The sequence below is a fragment of the Nyctibius grandis genome, chromosome 10 (assembly GCF_013368605.1).
Source record: "Nyctibius grandis isolate bNycGra1 chromosome 10, bNycGra1.pri, whole genome shotgun sequence".
NCBI classification, from domain to species: domain Eukaryota; kingdom Metazoa; phylum Chordata; class Aves; order Nyctibiiformes; family Nyctibiidae; genus Nyctibius; species Nyctibius grandis.
This window is the reverse complement of record NC_090667.1, coordinates 25,485,879-25,504,908: the sequence shown is the minus strand read 5'-3', so window position 1 is coordinate 25,504,908 and position 19,030 is coordinate 25,485,879. Positions and strand designations below refer to the sequence as shown.

General features: G+C 49.9%; 1 protein-coding gene across 1 annotated transcript; it reads left to right on the top strand.

The window, feature by feature from the left end:
* Positions 1-743: 743 nt before the first annotated feature.
* FAM107A (family with sequence similarity 107 member A) lies at positions 744-15,934 on the top strand. The gene is made up of 4 exons (XM_068408977.1): positions 744-804; positions 10,543-10,717; positions 14,489-14,645; positions 15,827-15,934. The coding sequence occupies exons 2-4, from the start codon at positions 10,548-10,550 to the stop codon at positions 15,932-15,934; spliced, it is 435 nt and encodes a 144-aa protein (XP_068265078.1). The 5' UTR covers positions 744-804; positions 10,543-10,547.
* The last annotated feature ends 3,096 nt before the right edge of the window (positions 15,935-19,030 follow it).

The following is a 19,030-nucleotide window of genomic DNA, read 5'->3' as shown; positions in this document are numbered from 1 at the left end:
GAAAGCAGGTGCTGATGGATCACAGCCCTTTTCCACTCCCGCGTCTACCAGCCACAACTACACTTACTCAGGAGCTCAAAGCGGGTTTAAATTGATGCTCTTTTCCCTTTGACACATCTCCAGTGAACTCACAGACCCAAAGCTCAACACCAGGTTGTTTAGTCTGTTCAAAGGCGACCCAAGGGGAGTAGTACAGATGTGATCCACCTCTTTTTCAGTTCGAAATTGAGCCAAATGGTTTTTTGGAGCATGCAAGTGAGCAGCCAGGCCACAGGGCAATGGGTGATGTGAAGGGAATCTGCATGGCCATGAAAAGCTCCTGGGGCATGTGTGGGCTACAAGGCAGGTTGCAGTTTGAGCAGACAAACTGCACAGCCCCCCCCACCTAAAGCCCTCTCTTCCACCACAGCCTTGGTCTAGGGGCAAAAGCTCTGTGGGATCTTCAAACCCCTGTCCGTGTCTGATACACAGCTGGTGGGGCCAGGCTGAGCATGCACACGCGAGCACACGTACGCACATACCACACGCAGGGGAATGCAGACCAGCCTGCCTCTCATCTCCTGCACTTGAGGCTCCATGTCAACTAAATGTAACAGCTCCTGGTCAGGAGATAAAAAAAAAAATTAATAATTTCTTCATGACAGTAGCAAATGACCAGCAACTCCTCCTAGGTTTCATCTCCTGTAACAGAGCAATACCTGTACAGTCCTTTCCCATTTCTCTCTTGTCTTTTCTTCCAGAAAGAATATTCCCTTCAGCCCAAGAGTCCGAGTGGAAGCAGGAAGCCCCGGAGCAGCGGCACGGGTGAGTGCCAACGGCCAGCGCTGCTCCACGGAGGGCTTTGCCAGGCGAGCCGGGAGAGGCTGTGGCTTCCGTTCACACCTGGCACTGCTGAGCCCTTGGCTGGAAAACATGGCTGGGATGGGGACAAAAAATGCTGGGATGTGGAGAGGAGCAAAATGTGGAGAGGTGAATATAAGTGAATATGCACCCTCGTGCCCGTGGCAGCCTGGCCCCTTTCTCCAGTCCTTCACGGGACAGGAGCGTCAGGCCAGGACGTGGCCGTGCCGGTGCATGCACCCATGGGTGCAGGGGTGTGGGAATGCAGCTGGTAGCTGCACCTCGGTGGTGCCCCCAGGCTTCCCTTATCCCCCTCCTCTGGGTGGAAACGGTTTCACCCCATTCCTGCCCACCTCCTGGGACCAAAACGCTGGGCATCTGCAGGCTGGCATGGGGTGACCTGGGCAGAGCCAGACCACAGTGCCCCAGAGCCAAAGGGAGCTGCTGGGGTGGTTTAACTCCTTCTCCTCCCCCAGCTTTGCAGCCTCTGGTTTCCCAGGCCACAGCAATTCAGGTACAGCCAACATGGTACCTCCAGCCACAGTGGGGATGGGGATGAGGGGCCCAATCCAGGCAGGGGCTGAATCTCAGCGGGATGAGACCCAGGGCAGCAGGAGCCCGGGGCAGCAATGCAGCAGCATCACACAGCCCTGGTGCCACCAGGATGCCCGTGGCGCCCGTGCAGGGGCTGCTTCTCCCTCCCACAGCCCTTACCCATGGGGTGCAGCCCCTGCTCCCCCTGGACCGTGCAGCAGTTGGTAGATGATGGGGTGTTGCAACATGCCGGGGAATGATCACGATAACTCGAGCGGTTGCCCTGGTGCCGGGCTTGGCTGTTGCAGTGGTTGCTAAAGAGAGTGGGCGTGCGGCTTCCTCTGGGGCGATCTGATTTCTCCGGGAGTGTGGTTAAGGCACGCTCAGGAGAAATAGTCCTCCGTGGAGCAGGGAAGCGACCTCTCCGCCGGCAGCAGCAGCCGTGCAGAGCGGGCTCCTCGGGCGTCTGGGCACGCACGGAGCTGTTTGCTTTGAGGGGAAAAAACGATTAGCTTGTTCATCCATCCTGGGAAAACATCATCTGACAAGGAAGAGCAGAGGGAGCAAGTTTTCAGGGTGGCAGTGAGACCTTTGGGACCGGCACCAAGGAGCGGGCAAGGCCACCAGCTGCTGCCAGTCGAGCTCCAGCCCTCGGTGGGGTCCTCGTGGGGTGGCGAGAGCAGCAGGCAGGGAGCACCAGTGCAGCGGCCACCTCCGTGTGACCCTCCGTCCCCGCTCCCGACAGAGAGACCTGGCAGGAGCCAGGCAGCTTCGTCAGACCCAGCCAAAAAGTCACGCAGGCACGAGCACAGCCAGGCAGAAGCGGCAGCCTCAGCCCCTGCAGCCCCATGTCGTGGGGCGCCGGGCAGCACCTGCCCCCCGGGCTCCCCAGGGTCACGCTGCGGAAATCAGGTAAGCCCAGAGCCCCCCAAGCTGTCCCGGGGGGTCCCCGCATCTCTGCTGTCCCCCGCTGTGGGGACAGGCTGCTGAGCCCCCGTGGGATTAGTCTGCACTGCATACATGTTTCCGCACAGGTGACTTTGGACCCTGTTTTAAATTTTATTTGCGATACCATGTTACTTTAATGCTTCAGTAGCTGGTTGAGAAGCTGCCCCTCTGCTTCTGCCCCTCAAAACGGACCCATATCCCACAAGAAATTCCCCAAGCAAAGCCACGCTGCGATTCAAACCTCCTTCTTGGAGAGGTGTTGGGCTGGACGGGGGCACTTGCTAATACAATCCCTGCAAATCAGCGTGAGAGGATTTCCACTGTATTCAACAAAATACCTTTGAGCTACCTTAAAACATTCATTAATGATTGATGTCCGTCTCTATCATAGGCAGGCAAATGCACAGAGCAAATATTTGATGAGATATTAAAAGTTAAGTTTGCCATTACCCAAAAAGCCTGCAAAGCATCTGTCAGTGCTTAACAAAACTCAACAAGCCTCTCCGCATGCCACTCGCAGAAGGCATGGGACAGACGTCCCTTGGTGACTGCTAACAGAGTGGGATCCCAGCCTTGTTCTCTTTGCTTATCACAGTCCAAGGTAATTAAATGAAACGATTAACCAGCACACGCAACCCTGTCTGCCTGCGGGCAGAGGGGAGCTTGCTGCTGCTTGACTGTACAGGCATTTCCAGCGTTAGCCAACACAAAACAGGATACCGGTAACTTCTGCACACCCAATAGCTCAGCTAGCCCCAGACCTGCCGGGATTTCTCTCTCCCAAATACACGTGCATGAGTGCAAAGCTCAGCAGGTGACTGTGGTGACATGTAGCGTCCTTTACGTTTGGTGGGTGGCTACAGCTGGTGGCACATGGGCAGCCCGGGCTGAGCCACTGCCTGGCCTGTGCCCCCCTTAGTGGGTGCAGTGCTGGTGTAAATGGGGGATCATGGCCCCATGGGCTGCAGTGCTGGCACGGCGCTTGGCAAGGCTGGGCAGGACTGGGGGACACTGGTTGGACCGGGGAGGCTGGCTATGCTGGTGGGCAGTACAGGCTGTACTGGTGGGAGAACCCTGGCTGTACTGGTGGGAGAACCCTGGCTGTACTGGTGGGGAGCACTGGTTGTACTAGAGGAAAGCACTGGCTCTACTGGTGGGCAGCCCCATCCCCTGCATGTGCTCAGCGGAGAGGCAGAGGCAGGAATGGTGACGCATGGCGGTGGGGCCGGGAGCTGCAGGGCCATGTCCCCCTGCCCTGTTGTACATTTTCATTAGGGTTTTCTTTCCCTTTCCGACCCCGCGACCTCGTGGGGTTTATTCCTGAACGTCAGGGCTGAGCGAAGGCGAGAAGACCTGGGGCACGCGTGTCTGCTGCCCCGAGGTAGCCACCCGATAGCTGGGAACTGCTTCTCACAGCGGCCACATTGAGTTACATTCACCCTATTGCATTATAAATACCAGAATTAGCCTTGCTTAATTATTTAAAACTATAGATTAAAAGCAGACAAAGGCTCTTTGCCTCCTCTCCGGAGCACGCGTATCATTTATCAGTGATACGGTCGTCTGGTGACAAGCAAGGGGGAGCGTGCCAGGTCCATCAGTATGAGATGCCCCCAAGCTGCCGGCACGGCAGGAACCAGAGGAGAGGAAAATCACGGTGAGGATGGGAGCTGGTACCATCTCGCCCAGGGAGGGTAACGATCAGCATCCGCCAATCTTTAGGCTTGCCATGTTATTATCATCATCATCATTATTATTATTATTGACATCATCACCATCCATCACCAGGGCAGTACGCCACAACAGCCATTAAGCTAATGTGAAGGAACAACAGGTATTTTGTCCTGGGCTCGGCTGCGTAAGAGCCACACGCGGATTAGTTGGGGTGCTGAGGTGCATGTTGTGGGCTCAGCTGCAGAGACTCACTTACCAATGGGCTTCCAGTCACCGTGAGCCCAAAGCCTCACCTCCACACTGGGCAGCACTCGCATCTTACCCGCTAAAGCCAGCACCTGGGTGCCTCGTTCTGCCCTGAACCTACCAACCACACAGAAAGTGGCTTTCAAAAGCAGGTGCCCAGCTTCACTCATCCTCCTAGCAGCAAATCCCCCCCAGCACGGTCACACACCCAAAACCTGCTCTCACCACACAAAGCTTTGGGGCTCACAGAGACTGACACGCAATTATTTCCCTGCCCCATGATGCTGACCCCAGCTATTCTGTGTTTCTAAAATACAGTTAATTAATGTTAGGAAAATCATGCAAATTAGCAAATGCCATGAACTCAAGAATCCAAAACAAAAGATAAATTTTCAGCTCAATTCTTTGTAAGACTTAACACCTCCACCTGCACATGCAAACCCTTGTAATCGGGCAAGGACAGGCTGACACCTCTCAGCCTTCCCGAGGAGGAGGGGTGTGAGGGCTGGGGGAAAGAGGGCTCCCCGGGGAGCGGATGTCATCGGGGGCCGTAGCCCAGAAAAGGGAAGGTTCCCCCCATGATTGCAGTTAAACATGTCAGAAACTCACGTTATTTCCCAGGCTCAGGTCACTTGTGTAAATAGCTTTAAACAGCTCTGCTGACCCGGACTGAGTGTGTTGGTTTTGCAGTTTCCTTACCTGCGGGGTGCGTATGACCAGCTTCTTTCAGCAGCCCTTCATTAGTCTGTTGGTTCTTTAAAAAAGAAGCATTCATGAGTAAACCCCAAGCACCCAGAAAACCAGAGGTTCTTCTCTGTAGCCACAGCTTTAAGTGATCGTTTCTGCCCAGGAAACGGTCCCTTGGGTCCGTGGTTTTACAAACCCAGAGCCAGGGCTCTGACCCTGGGCGGCCTGAGGCTTTTGCCCAGTCTCATCCCTTCTACCAGGTAACAGGGTTTCTTCACAGAGTTACAAAGAGCAACATCCTCTGAGCTTGGATCCCATTCCCAGAATAATGCCTCCTGCCTGTTTTTACATGGATGGCATTTTGCAGAGGCCCATTCTCTGCTCAGAAAGCAATTCCCATACAATATCTTTAACAAGAGACGTTTGGTCATCATCTGCCCCTACTGACAAGCCTCCCCCGAGATGCTCTAGTTGGAAAATCAGTTCTCAAATGACACAGACAGCAGAAATAAAAGACTGCGAACTATGTTTGCTTTATAGATTTCAGCTAAAGCTGAACACTGACCTGTGCTGCAGAAGATAATATTGACAGCTTTGTGAGTTCAGGATGCTGAGAACCAACAGGGCAGCGTTGCACAGGGCAGGGCACGCTGCGGAGCAGGGCTGCCCAGGCACTGAGGAACAGAAACTCGGTTTGCAGCTGGCGTGGAAAAGGGATGAGGGACACACAGGGGAAGGGCGAGCGGGTCACAGAGGGGCAGGATGTTGAGGAGAGCTTGGCAAAAGAAAAGACAAGGAGAAGAAAGCATTTCACACGAAAACCTGCAAAAAGCAGCCAGACGCTGACGCCCTGCTGCACCCTCCGTTCTCCTATACAGTCGCAAGTGGAGAGGTGCTGGGTAGGAGCCCAGTCCTCCACCCTGCAGCTTTCTAAACCCAACAGCTATGGATTAATTTTCTTTTCCATCTCTTTTGTTTTTCCCCTTGTAAAGAAAGACTGGAGCCAGGCAGGCAGCTGTAAGCAGAGCTGCACCCCTCGGGTTACCTGCCCTTTCCAGGGCCCTTAATCCCCTTAACATTCCTGGGGATTATTTCCATCCCGACAGAACGGTGAAGCCGGCTGCCAGCGGCAGCGTGGGGAGCAGCACACAGTCCCGGCACACAGGGGCTCACAGGGCAACCCACCACAGAGAGACAAGTTGCTTAATCCTAAATAAATGCTCTGTGAAGGGCATCTCCTCCGAGTGAGGGAAAACCAAAAAGCAGCAGCAGCAAAGGGAAGCGTAGCTCAGCTCCGGCCATAGCTGAGCCTACGTGCCCGATGCCTGTCCCTAGGCATGAGCCAGTCTTCCTCCTCCTTCTCCTCCTCCTCCTCCTCTCCAGGAGCAGGTTAAAACCTTTCTCCTTGCCCTGGGCTGCACAAAAGCCACTCAGCACCCCAAGCAGCACACCGCGTTTTACGCATATATTTAATGTATTATTTGCAACATTGAAGTTTCCAAAGGCATTTAATGTTGCACCAAAACTGCCCAATATCCTGTTCCCCAAAAGATTTGGGCTGAGCATAATCAGAGTGGAAACAATTTGGGACAGGATTGCAGACTCATGATTTTATCGCAAGTCTCCCAGGAACCGGGGAATTTATAAGCGTTTCCAGGCAGTCTGAGCAGGAATTTGGGTTTGCTTTAGGTCAGAACAAACCGAGATATTAAGACATCATTTTTCTCCTCTAGCCAGTCCCACACCCTGAGGCGGGGGGCGGGGGGTGTCGGTCTCTGGGCCATCTCAAAGATGCTGAATATTCCCTGTGGGGTCTCCTAGAAAACTGATCAAGACAGGGAGCTCGTTTCACAGCTGCAGTTGGGAGCGGAGATACACCACGCGTGAAGTCCAAGTATCTGCCAGTGGCCCTGGCCTCCTCATTCAGGCAGTCTTGCTTTTTGCTTACAGAAAAGTCACTCAGAAACATACCTTTCCTAGAAAGCCTCAGGCTTCTAGAAATGAGGAAAGGGAAAATATTTAAAAGCAAGCAAAAGACTATGTCGAAGCAAACACAGTTACTTTTTATAAGCAACTCTCCAAAGCAGATCTATTTAAAAGGTCACACTGTCTTTCCGAGTACAGCAGAGGGTATTAAAATGCACATGTATTTTTTTTGTTTATATCTTGCCAAGAACAATATAAAAATGTCTAACACCTTTTGCTGATTTATGATGGTGGCCAAGGAGGTGCCAGAGCAGAGCCTTGTTCATTGATCTACAGCTGAATCATGCAAAACCAGACATCCTGCTGTAAATCCACTGCAGAGACCTGGCTTGATTTACACCTCCAGCCCTATAAATAATGACAAAAAGCAGCCTGATAGCAGTCTGTCTCCCCTTAAACAGACATGAATTACATCAAGTCTTGGAGATGATAGATCTACTCCACGAGAAACATTTTGCACTGGGTCCCTATCTGCCAACCTGCAGGAGAAAGGATGCCCTGTCCTTACCCCCAGCGTAACTCCAAGCTGCGTTTCAGGCTCACCGATATTTTTATATTCTTATTTTTCTTTTTATGCTCAGTGCAAATGAAGACATTCCTTGAATTGTTCCAGACAAAGGTCTTCTGAAGGTTTAAAGCGTTGTTCTTGTAGTAAGGTTCAAGGCTCCTTCCACTGGAAGCCAAACCCTCCATGTCAGTGTTGGCACATCTAGCACAGTGAAAACCAAGCTCAGAGCTACCTTCTGTGTCCTGGCCCCCCTAGTGTTGTTCAGGCAAATCACACTCATTGTGAGGACCTTTCCATGCTGATTTAACAGCCGCCTGGCCAGAAATGCTTCCAGTCAGCTTCAATTCCTCCCACTCCTTCCTTCTCAGAATTTTCTCCATTATTTCTACCAGTTTCAAGGAAAAGTTCCCCATCTGCCTTCAGTAAATAAGTTGATAAATTGTGGCTTCTTTGCAAGCCTCAGCCACGCAATGTTAAATTGCTGCAGTCTGGAAATAACCACAGTAGCCGATTCAAAACCTCCAGGCTTGCCGTGGTGCTCCCCCAAAATGCTGCATACACAGAGGGTCTCCCAAGGTGGGGGGAGCCCTTCCCTGATCATCCTGGGTGTTTGTGGGGTGGAAACACCACAAGACCAAACTGAGGGGCCGGATGACAGCGTGCAATAGCGTTGTATGCTGCTGAGCGTTAGCCCTATGTGGATGTGGGGACAGCCTGCCCCAAGCAAATCTCCCAGGATCTGGGTCTTGGAGGTAGGGAAGAAGGGACTCCCACTCCTGAGTTGCAAAAGGAAACCCATACACCACCGAGCCGGGGGAAAACAGCACTTTATAAATAACAGTGTTGCACTAGTGCCTCAAGAGCTAGTACAGCTTAGCGGCAGGGCCTGAGAGCCACTTGGTATAGAAAAAAAACTCCAAAGTCACTAGAGTTACAGCCATTTACAGCATCGGGGTTGGTCCTTCAGGCTTGGTTGGCCACGTAATCCTTCCACACTCACCGCTCACTGCATGTTTCCCTAGCAGAACACAACAGGAGGATTTAAGACGGATAAATCCACAATTGACATACCCCAGCCCTTCTTGTGCTGTGCGACAGGATTTGGTACCCAGCTCACAAGCAAGTGCAGGCATGTCTGTCACTGGAGGCAGCTCTGGTCTAAACAACGGCACAGGAACAGTGGGAAAAGGGTGACAGGACAAGACAGGGACACTGAGGCTAGTCGGTTAGTATAGCTGTCCAAAAACAATGTTTCCATTAAAGACACCTGGCATTTTATTTAAGTTACTCCATGGAGAGACTTTATTGTTTGAAGAATGAAGACATTGCTTTGCCATGTGAAATGGGAGCTCATCCATTTCATTCACACCAAAACAAACCTTTGCTTTTGTACCTTCCTTCCTTGTCTTTTGTCTGCGTCTTCTCTTGTGAAAAAAGACAAAAAAAGGGAAGAAATAGAAGAAGAAAAAGCCAAAGCAATTTTACCTCAGTGAAAACCTGACATGTTTTCTCATTGTTCAAAACCTGGCTTTCATCTAACAAAAATTAGCTATGAAATTGTGCTGCCTTAACCCTTGGCTGTTCTTCAGTCCCTGCATCTCTCGGGAAGGCAGCGCTGAGCCCCCAGATTCAGCCTGTGGAGTCCAGCCCTGCAGGGGTTTGAGGCAGCCTGGCACTTGCCATCAAACATCAAACCACGCCACCTTCCCTTCTGCCAGCAGTGATGTATGATCCTAGAGGAAAATAATTTGATACAAGAAATAACTGGTTCCAGCTTCCAAGCACCCTTTAAATATGTACCAAACTATTCACCCCAATTACACTCATGTAATGGGCTCTGATTTGTTTTTCTCTGTTCCCAAAGCACTAGGGCATTGGCCACATTAACATTCAATGAGAAGTTGTTTGATATTGAATCCTTTCTTCAGCAGTATTATTCCTTACACAATTCTGTTTGATTGCAACCCACTTTACTTTTGATAAGTACTTACTGACTATGAAAGAACAACCTAGCCTGCTTTCTCTTGCCTTTTTTTATTGATTTTTCTTTTAAAAGGGTTTTATTCCTTTTATACATGAGATTGCAATAAGAGAGAGAGGCAACATTACTGAACAACTGTTTTCCTCGCTGCTCCACCAACTTCACACTAGGCCCCCAAAAATACTGCAATAATGAGATGCTTACAGGCACAGAGCTGCCTACACCCTTTTCCTGGGACTTTTTGTTCTTACTGGTAAACTTCCAAATTGTTCAAGCGAATAGTCAGGAAGAAATTGCTCTTTCTGAGCCTCTGATTAGACCATACACTGAATAATTGTAGGTAGCCCCACTGTGCTCCGCATTTAAAGACACAGCCCACCACATGCAGTTTGTCTTACAGCTTGTGCTTTGTACTCCCTTTGTACAGGGTTTTTTGTAAAGGAGAAATGTCGAGCACTTGGAAAATACCAACAGTGAATGTGCACTATGGTTTGCCTGAAATCCAAGCTGCCACCACTTCCAAAACAGTGGGCTCTTGTTCTCACATCCAGAACATACAAATTATTACAGCACGATCACACACTGCATGGGCGAATTATGCTTTTCTTGGCCTTGGGCTTGGTCCTGATTATTAGGCCAGCAGGATATCAGCAAAATCTTTCCTTGACAAGCGGTTTCAGATACAGCAGCACTTCCTCAGGCCCATGTTTCAGAAGCCCCTCAAATCCCACAGCATCCCCTTGTGCTAAGGGACTGATGGCCTCAGTAAGGACAACCAGAGCAGCAGCTCGGCGCAGTCCCCATCCACGGCTGTTTCCAGTTTTAGTTAGACCTATCTTGCATTAATTAATCCTTGGCACTAAATGCTGCAGCAACTGAAGTGAGCGGCTGGAAAGTAATTTAAGTGATCTAATTAATATGTGTCTCATCAACAATGCAAAGGGAATATTTTTTAAAACCTCTGAAAAACCTAGACCAGCACACAGAGGCATATGCACACAGACAGTGATGGAGGTCGAGCAGCTGGGGCAGGCACCATCTCTTCTCCTCCATCTTGCCCAGAGGAGGAGAGCTCCAGGGGGTTCCCGCACCACAGCGGGGTGAGACTTCTCATGCAGACACCTCTCTTTTCTTCCAGCATCGATGTACACTGAAATACAACGGGAGCGACCAGACACTGGGAATACCCTGACTAACCCAGACTACCTAGATGGAAACCCAGACCTCATCAAACCTAAAAAGCTCCTAAATCCTGTAAAAGCCTCGAAGAGCCACCAAGAGCTGCACAGAGAGCTGCTGATGAACCACAAAAGGTAAGAGGAGGTCGCAGCCTGCTGCTGAAGCAGTCTGAGAGGTGTTGAGCTATCGGAGCTCAGCAGCTGAGGCACAAGTGCCAGCTACAGCCTGCAAGTTGGATGGGCACAATAAACCCTTTCACTTGCAAACAAACACAGCGTAAGACTTGCTGTAGCCCTTTCCTCTTTTCTCTGATGTGACAGTTTCTTTTAAAAACAGAATGAAAAGCCCCCTGCTCTGCCACCCTGCAGCATCAGCTAGCACTTTTTGGAGTTGCTTGCTATTTCCACCCACCTCAAGCCACAAGTGCCAGAAGATGCGAGGCATCCCTACAGCCCCTTTCTTGGTGTCCCTCGCATGTTTTCTCCCCAGTCCTAGTTTTTCTGTCATCTCCATCACTGACCTGCCAAGTCCCCAGCAATGTACAGCATTCCTGTGTGCTTTAAGGTCAACCCAGAGGCAGTAAGAGGTGCAGGCTGGATGGAGTCATTGGAAGCTGGGAGAGTACCAGGGTGAGACCATCTGTACAAGGAGAAGGCTAATCACTGTCTCTCTGAAAATCAAACGGGTAAAGATAGGCTAAAATTCACATTCCTGACTTCCTACCCCATCACCCCAATTTCACTCTTTGGGGGTACAGATACAACATCAGGAAAATGACACCAGTGACTGAAAATCTATAACCACATCATTCCTTTGCAGCAACTGTCTGAACATCAGTGCAATAAAATCATATTCAGTTCAGAGGCTTTTAAGCATAGCAAGAAATCTGCTGGCTTTATAGTGACAACTTCTGAACACCCTGAAATATTCTGATACAATAGCACTTTGGCTGTCTAATTAAAAGGAGCAGACCCTCTGTTCAAAAGGACGACAGTCATCATGAGAACCAGACACATATATTAATTCAGCAAACAATCAAGCCTGCCAGCGGTGTGCATGAATCAATACTGGCACTGGCTGGGCTTGGCTTTGATTTGATTTTCCAGATCAGAAGAATTACAGGGACCATACCTAGGCTGTTCTCCAGCATCAAGCAGAGGTAACTATACCAGCCAGATATTTTTAAAATTCTCTGGCCTGAGAGTGGCCATACCCTGCCTAGTGATACTGCTCAGTTTAAAGGCTTACCCACCAGCATTGTCTTTGATCTCAAAGAACATTATTCCAGTTTAACCATGATGGAACAAAGAATCAAGAAATCCCTGCAACGGAGGTAGCAGAGACGAATGGCAGCAGACCCCACGGCATCAGACTGAGCTGAACTTTAACCTGGAAAAAAAAAGTATGTCATTGCTTTGTATTCTAGTCCTGTGCCTGTCACCATGTTACATCCACATGTGCCATCAGATGTTGGCAGGAGGCAGCTCCACTGCAGTCATCCTGCATCTCCTGACCCCTCTCCTTATAGTCCTGTATGTCCCAGGCATCAGTTTAAACCTGCTTTGGCTCTGGCCTCCCAAATATTTTTCAGCAAATATGTGAAGCAAACCCTACTGCAAACAATAATCCATCGTTGCTGGTTTCTTGTCACTCTCGAATCCACCAGTTTTGCTTCCTGCTACACATTACTGTAGAGGGAAAAAGGGGAGAAGGGGAGCGAGAAGGATCTGCAACTTGCTTCTGTTTCTGCTTTGCTGTTGGTTTTTCCCCTTAAGCAGCAGGGAGAAGCAACTCAAATCAGCAGCCTGTGCAACAAAAACCTTATCTTAGTCAACACCCCTGGGTACTAAAAACACAGGCTGATTAAATCAGAGAGTAATAACAAATCCACAGGCAACATTGCAAGCTGTGTCTCCAGCAAGCCAAGGCAGGTTTGCCTTCTCTCAGGCATTGGGAAAAGCATTTCTGCAGCATCCAAGTTCTTTCTGCCTTGAAAAAACATCATGAAAGCTCTTGGGCCAATATTACGGCTACCTTCACTAATGTTGCCGTGAACTTTGCCCTGTCATAAAGCAAAAAAATAAATTACAATAGGAAGCATCATTAAACATGGCACTGGAAGGACGCAAGCACTGGTCCCCAGCCATGTTGTGACAGTGCAGAGGTTTGCTGTGTCTGGAGACTGTTTCCCTCTCCAGCCTGCCAGTTCAGTTTCTCATGATGTGAGATACCACCTCAGTGCCTGCCACCTTGCCAAGAGGGCTCCATAGTCCACAGGGTTTGATGTCTCTGCTTTCAAATGACCTTAGCAGAAACCAACCGGCCTTTGGCCAACAGAAACCTTCCAGTGGTGAGGAGAAGCTTTGCACTAACAGCACATCCCGACCTGCTGTGCCCTGGGCAAGCCCTTAGCACAGACATGGGAAGGTCCCCTCCTTGCCTCAAAACAGACCTTCACCCACAGGAACACCAAACACCCTGCATTTTACAATGGGACTTATAAATACTCTCAGCCCATTTATTTAAACGAGTGTTAAAACCCAGCCCACAAAAAATGGCCAGGCCCCACTCCTTCCCCATGTGTGACAGCTACGAGGTCACAACTCTGCCTCCTCAAAAATACGTCAATCAGTTACTTCTAGTCCTGTATTTTCTTGTAAGATTAGTTACATTCCAGCTGCTATTGCAGAAGACAGCCTGCGTAAATGCAGCCTTGACCACCTCTCAATAATCTGTTCTTCAGCGACACAAAACTGTGCAGTTGCTATCAAGCCTCCCCTGAATTCAGCAAACGTTCAACTGACCAGAAGCTTCAGGTTTTGCCCCTCTCTGGGTAGAGCTCAGCAGGGCAGAGAGTCACTGCTTTTAGTGATTTAAGCCAGAAACATGATGGATTTTACAAGGCAGGTTCCTTTTGCCACAGAGGAGATGAGTTGGTTAAACCACTATCCTGGAAGGGCGTGAACCATCCCACGACCACACAGGAGCACGTCTGGACTTGTTCCACATTGACCCATAGCCCTACACATCCATAACTACTCCCCTGCTTCCAGGGGGCAGGAGCTGGTGGGAAGGTGGCCAGGGTCAGTTGCAGGAGGCAAATCTTAGTGTCTAAATTCAGGCACAGCAATATTCAAAGTGTTAGGTTCGTGAAATCTGTTTGAAGAACTTCTTTCATCTCTTTATCATGTATTCATGCCTTGCCTGCATGTCCTTGCCATGTCTCCTTCCCCGTGATCCCACCCCTCACAGAACAGGGCTCGGAGCAGTCCCGCTTCATATGAGACACTTCGGGGGCTGAAGGGGAACCAGGCACCTGCACCGTCAGTGAACGCTCTGGCTTCTAGGGGAAAAGGGTATCTTGCTTCGGCCTCTTGAACACAAATTCTCCACGTCAACAGGGAGATCACTCGACCTCGGCTCTGAAGCAAAGCTGGGATGCAACAGGGAGGAAGGGAACTGCCAGGACCAGGCCTGCAGCCCAACGCCTACCCCTGCTGGTGGGAAAAAGAGCGGCATCAGCTGAAATGTCCTCAGCACAGCTGAACCTGTCACTGATATCATTAAAACCAGTAACAGCAGGAGCCAGCCGAAGGCCCCATTTCCACACCCGACCCAGAAAGCTGTAGAACCTCGGTGTGATGGGATTAGGAAAACTTCCAGCACCACGAGCCCCGAATGCAGAGAGCAAACGCCGTGCACATCCGAGGCAGGCAGCCCAGCACACCGACCCAGCAGCGAGGTGCTCCCAGTAACACCCTCAAAGCCTTGCAGATGGATTTGTGGCCCAGGACTGGTTTGTTTCCATTTAGGACCGCGAAGAGTTTTGGGGTTGCCGGGCTGGCAGTGGTTACACCCCAGAGTGTAGGTGCTCCAGCCCTGATTTATCTGCTTTTTATCCACAGAGGCTTGGGTGTGGAAAGCAAGCCAGAGCTGCAGCGGGTACTTGAGCACCGACGGCGAAACCAACTCATCAGACAGAAGAAGGAAGAGGAAGAGGCAAAGAAATTGCAGTCTCCTTTTGAAAAAGAGCTATTAAAGAGGCACCAGAGGCTGGATCAGGTAGAACTGTGTTTTTGGTCATCCCCAGGTTATCCTAACCACCTTGCACGAGGCACAGACCAGAGGGGAGATGGGTGGGCTGAGGCTCAACTCAAGGTATAGTGTTGCTACTCCTATAAAACAAGGGCCACAGTATGTCCTTCACTGCTGCCCCATGCAGCTGCAGCATCCTCATCCTCACGGTGGGATTCACCTCGTTCATACCACCTTGCCCAGGACCCTTGCCACACACCACTGGCCCTGGGTCTCCTCCAGCTCTCACGTGGTGTCCTTGGGGTGTGATTTCCAGTTCAAAGCATCTGAAATAGCATGAGGGCTGTTGCAGCACACACCACAGAGGTGTTGAGGACCTTGGGGTGTGGGGTAAGAGGTTGCAGAAGTGCTGGAAAGTGCAAACTCTGTTGCAATCACACCCAAGCTGCTTTTGGGAGCAGTTCCTGGCATGTACTCTGGCCAAAAATATGCCTGGGGAGAGCAATAGTCAGTGTGGGTGCTTGTCAGCAGCACAGCCATGCCCCATGCCCCGGGTGCTCTGTGCCTGCCCTCTTACCCAAACCAGTGCAAGCAGCCATCAGCTTGTTAATGCTGAAAAGAAAGTCATTCCCTGTCCTACTTGCCACTTGCAAATGGATGAAACTAATTTATTTAGTTAATGACACAACAGCACCCTTGCAGTAATATCAGCCAAGCCAAGATCACTTGAAAATCAAAGCCCAGCACTCTCAGAGAAGAATCAGGAATATGAAACAAAGTGGTTTAGGGACAGATCCATAAAGACTTTGCATATAAAAGTCAGGCAGTACAATGACTTACCCCCCCTTAGACAATAACCTAATGCTGAGAGTTTTTTCCAGGCTCCCAGGCCTCCTTTGCTGGGAAGGATTCAAACCTCCTCCTCCATCCCAGGTCTGAAGTGAAGCACTCTCCTGCTTTTCTGCTGGAGATGTTCCACCCTGGAAAAAAAAAAAAAAAAATGTTTCAGTTGGCCAGAAAGAGACTCAGAGTGAACATAGCTGTGGTGGTTTGGAAAAAGAGAGCACCGACACGTGCATTACACACTCATTCAGCTTTGGGCAATAATAAGGGGACACCCAGCAATAATGAAGCCTACCTTTTTGATGTAGCTAATGCCCTCTTGTCCTTTAGCATGCACAGATAACAGTGACTCTTCCTTCTTACAGCTGGAGAAAGAGCAGGAGAAGCAGGAAGACCACGCACCAGAATTCATTAAAGTCAAGGAAAACCTGAGAAGAACATCGACAGTCACTGGGGATGAGAAAGCAGCGTAGCTTCTGCTAAAACTCAACAGGGATCCGACCAAGGCCAGCGCTAACACATACACGCTGACATCTCTGTACATGGTGGACATTCACAGCCGCATCGTTGGGGCACTTACGGTTATTAACACTTGCTGCAGTAGAAGGCACAAAAAAGGTTTTCCCAGCTCAGGAAGGTATCATTGTGGAAAAGGTGCAGTATTCATCGAAGAAGTACTCACACGAGGAGATGCAGAAAGAAATTATGTTATTCTCCCTCCAGATTGTGGGTGTACACTAACTTCCAGCTAACTCTTGGTTAACCCTTGAGACACAGTGACCGTTTAAGCCAGGGAAGTCTGTGGCAGGATGGTTTGGGGGACCCTGCTTCTTCCTGGAGGTCGGCTTGCCCAGCATGGGGTGACAGGAGGGTGGCTGCAGCTCTGGGGAACCTCCTGGAAACCTGGTGTAGTAACTAAAAGGGACAATCTGCGTATTATTGAGAGCAGCCCAGGTGACCGTAATGGCTCTCCCAAGGGTCACTAGTATTGTACCAGTGTGCGAGTCAAGCCTGGCTGAGGCTGTGTGTCCTGTGTCCCAGCAGCCCACCCGCGCTATTAGAAAAATCAGCCTCTGTGTGCCCATACCAGTGCAGCACAGGCAGATGCAACTGTTCTTCACGAGCGTCTTTAAACTGCATTTCAAACCTGTTTGAAAACAGCTATTTGGGCAGTTCCATGCTCAGGCATAAAATGCATCGGACTATACCAGCAACGCCCCAAGTGGGAGGCAAACGCTCCGCGCAGAAAGCAAAGGCTGGGTGTTGTCCGCGTGGGTGTTCATGGAAGCGTGCAGTGACCGGGCAGCAGAGCCCTGTGGATGCAGCAGACAGACAAACTGTTTCTTGTCCCTGGACTACTGAGCTTCAGCCCCTCACCCAGCAGCTGGGCTTGTGCTACCATAGGGACCCACAAAAATGTCCTGTGCTCGAGAGGTGGTAACATCATACTGGTGTCAGGCTGCTGTCCCGTTAACCACCCTGCACACAGCTGGCAACCGTAGGCACCAGGGGCTACGGGGCACGTAGATACTGATGCAAAACTATTTGTCAATGCTTCTTATGTCCTTTTCCAGAGGTCAGAGCTGCCTCGTTTCAGTTGCCACCTTGCAAAGCTAAAAATCTTCTTGCTGCTGCTATAGCAAAGCTGAGCTGGATGGTGCATTTGCACTATGTATGGACAGAGCCCACCACATTGATGGGGCATCTGTGCCCTGAGGTGTCCATATCTAGAGCTAAAATTGCTCCTTCACAAAGATCTCAGCTTCTTGCTTCTCACATCAGCCCTGATACAAAGCCTAAACAGCATAACTCACCAACTGCCTTTGAACACTGGCTCTTGAAGGGCAAGCCTCAATGGACCTAGTCAGCTGGGAAGGTAACACCTGGTTAAACGATATCTACTATCCACATCTTCAGCAGATCCATAAGTAAATTAAGGGAAACTGGACATTTATCACATATTTATTAAAAGTTACTAATCCATTCCAAGTCTCTCTGGTCCAGTGGGGTGTTTCATTTCAGAGGGCTGCTGCTCGACCTGGCAGCTTGAGTAAAACACCTGAGCCACATCACGTGTCAAGAGCAGTGATACAGGTATGGGGCTTGCGCGACAGACTGGACTATAAAAGCCCTTAACTCAATTTCAGTCCTTGAGAGCCCCATCTCATGGCACTGCCTCTGTGGTAGTTTTTAAGCCCCTTGCTCATCATGGTTATTCTAAACAAGTCTTCATTTCGGAAAACCAGTTCATATGGTCACTATGGGTTAAACAAGATCTGAAAGGATCTATTATGTCCTTTCCGATTGTGAAGCTTTTCATATAGGTTATGATTAAAACCATGAGGAAGAAGCAGCAACAACCAGTTTTTCAGGGGGAAAAAAAGCCAAATTTCTCCAAGAAAAAAAAGATGTTGCTAAGGATGCTTGTACACAGCTGTAAAGAATGCTGCAAGATACTCTACAGATAACATCGATTTAAATAACAAGCCAGAATTACTGTGCTGGGGTTTTGTGAGGGGTTATGGCACAGATTAAGTAACCTTGATCAAAGAGCTCAAAAAAATTCAGCAAATTAATTTGTAATTTTGCCACAGATGGAAATGCACTCCAGGAGAGGCAATCTGTCGCTCCATATGCACCAGTGAAATCAGAGTTATCAGCTCACCCAGGCTGGGACGGGGGCATTCATGCAAGTCCTTGGGTGGGAGCCATCCGGTAAGGTCTGGGTAAGCTGAGCGCTCAGATCAGCAATGAAAAGGTTGAAAATATTTTGCTGTGGTTTTCTTGGGTATGCAAATATTATCCGGGGAAAAAAAAAATATCAAGGTGTCTCCCTTTGATGTGGTGTCCACCAAGCACTGCGTGGGGCCGTACACCAGCGCAGTCCGTCATTGCTAAGGGGTGTCTGGGTCATTTCCAGCGGGTGTCCAGAAGGGAAAGGGAGGGCCAGGTCACACTGTCCTAACTCAGGCTGAGCCAACAGAGCCACACGAAATCCTTTCAGCGGTGAAGAGACAGCAGAAGGCCCTGACCTGGCCACCCACCTGGACCCCACGGGCTGTGAGCCAGGACCCAGACGCACATCTGCACACTGACCCACCAAATCGGCCACCAGCGGCCGGCACTGGGAGCTCCCATGGGGCTGGGATGGGCTGTAGCAGCCCCATGGCACACAGCGGGGCACATGGCGCTTCATCCCCGGCAAGAGCTGCAGACTCTGGCCCTCCGTGATGGCATGTGGGAAACGATGCTTTTACTGTTCATGCTTCATAGTACAGCAGTGTGGAGGTGGCACCCGAATAAAAGCATCACCAGGAAGATTTTGGGGTATCTTTGTGTCTTTTTCTTTTAAATTAATTCCTCCCTATGCCCCTAAAACACATTCCTGAATAAATGTGGTGTATCCAGAAGATACAGATTATCAGAGTATTGATGGAAGACAATTTTTTGCACTGTGTATGTTGCCTATGTGTAATATAGTCTATATTCTGTGTTGGTGTTTATACAGTTATATAAAGAGATAGGTCATGCAACTCTACTTAATTAACTCACACTGTTTAATGTGGACA

What these genes read in the sequence shown, in the direction of transcription:
- FAM107A (XM_068408977.1), top strand. Translation starts at nt 10,548, where the DNA reads ATGTACACTGAAATACAACGGGAGCGACCAGACACTGGGAATACCCTG. An exon ending in CTGCTGATGAACCACAAAAG is followed by an intron (nt 10,718 to 14,488) that starts GTAAGAGGAGGT and finishes TTTTATCCACAG; the next exon opens with AGGCTTGGGTGTGGAAAGCA. An exon ending in GGCACCAGAGGCTGGATCAG is followed by an intron (nt 14,646 to 15,826) that starts GTAGAACTGTGT and finishes TCCTTCTTACAG; the next exon opens with CTGGAGAAAGAGCAGGAGAA.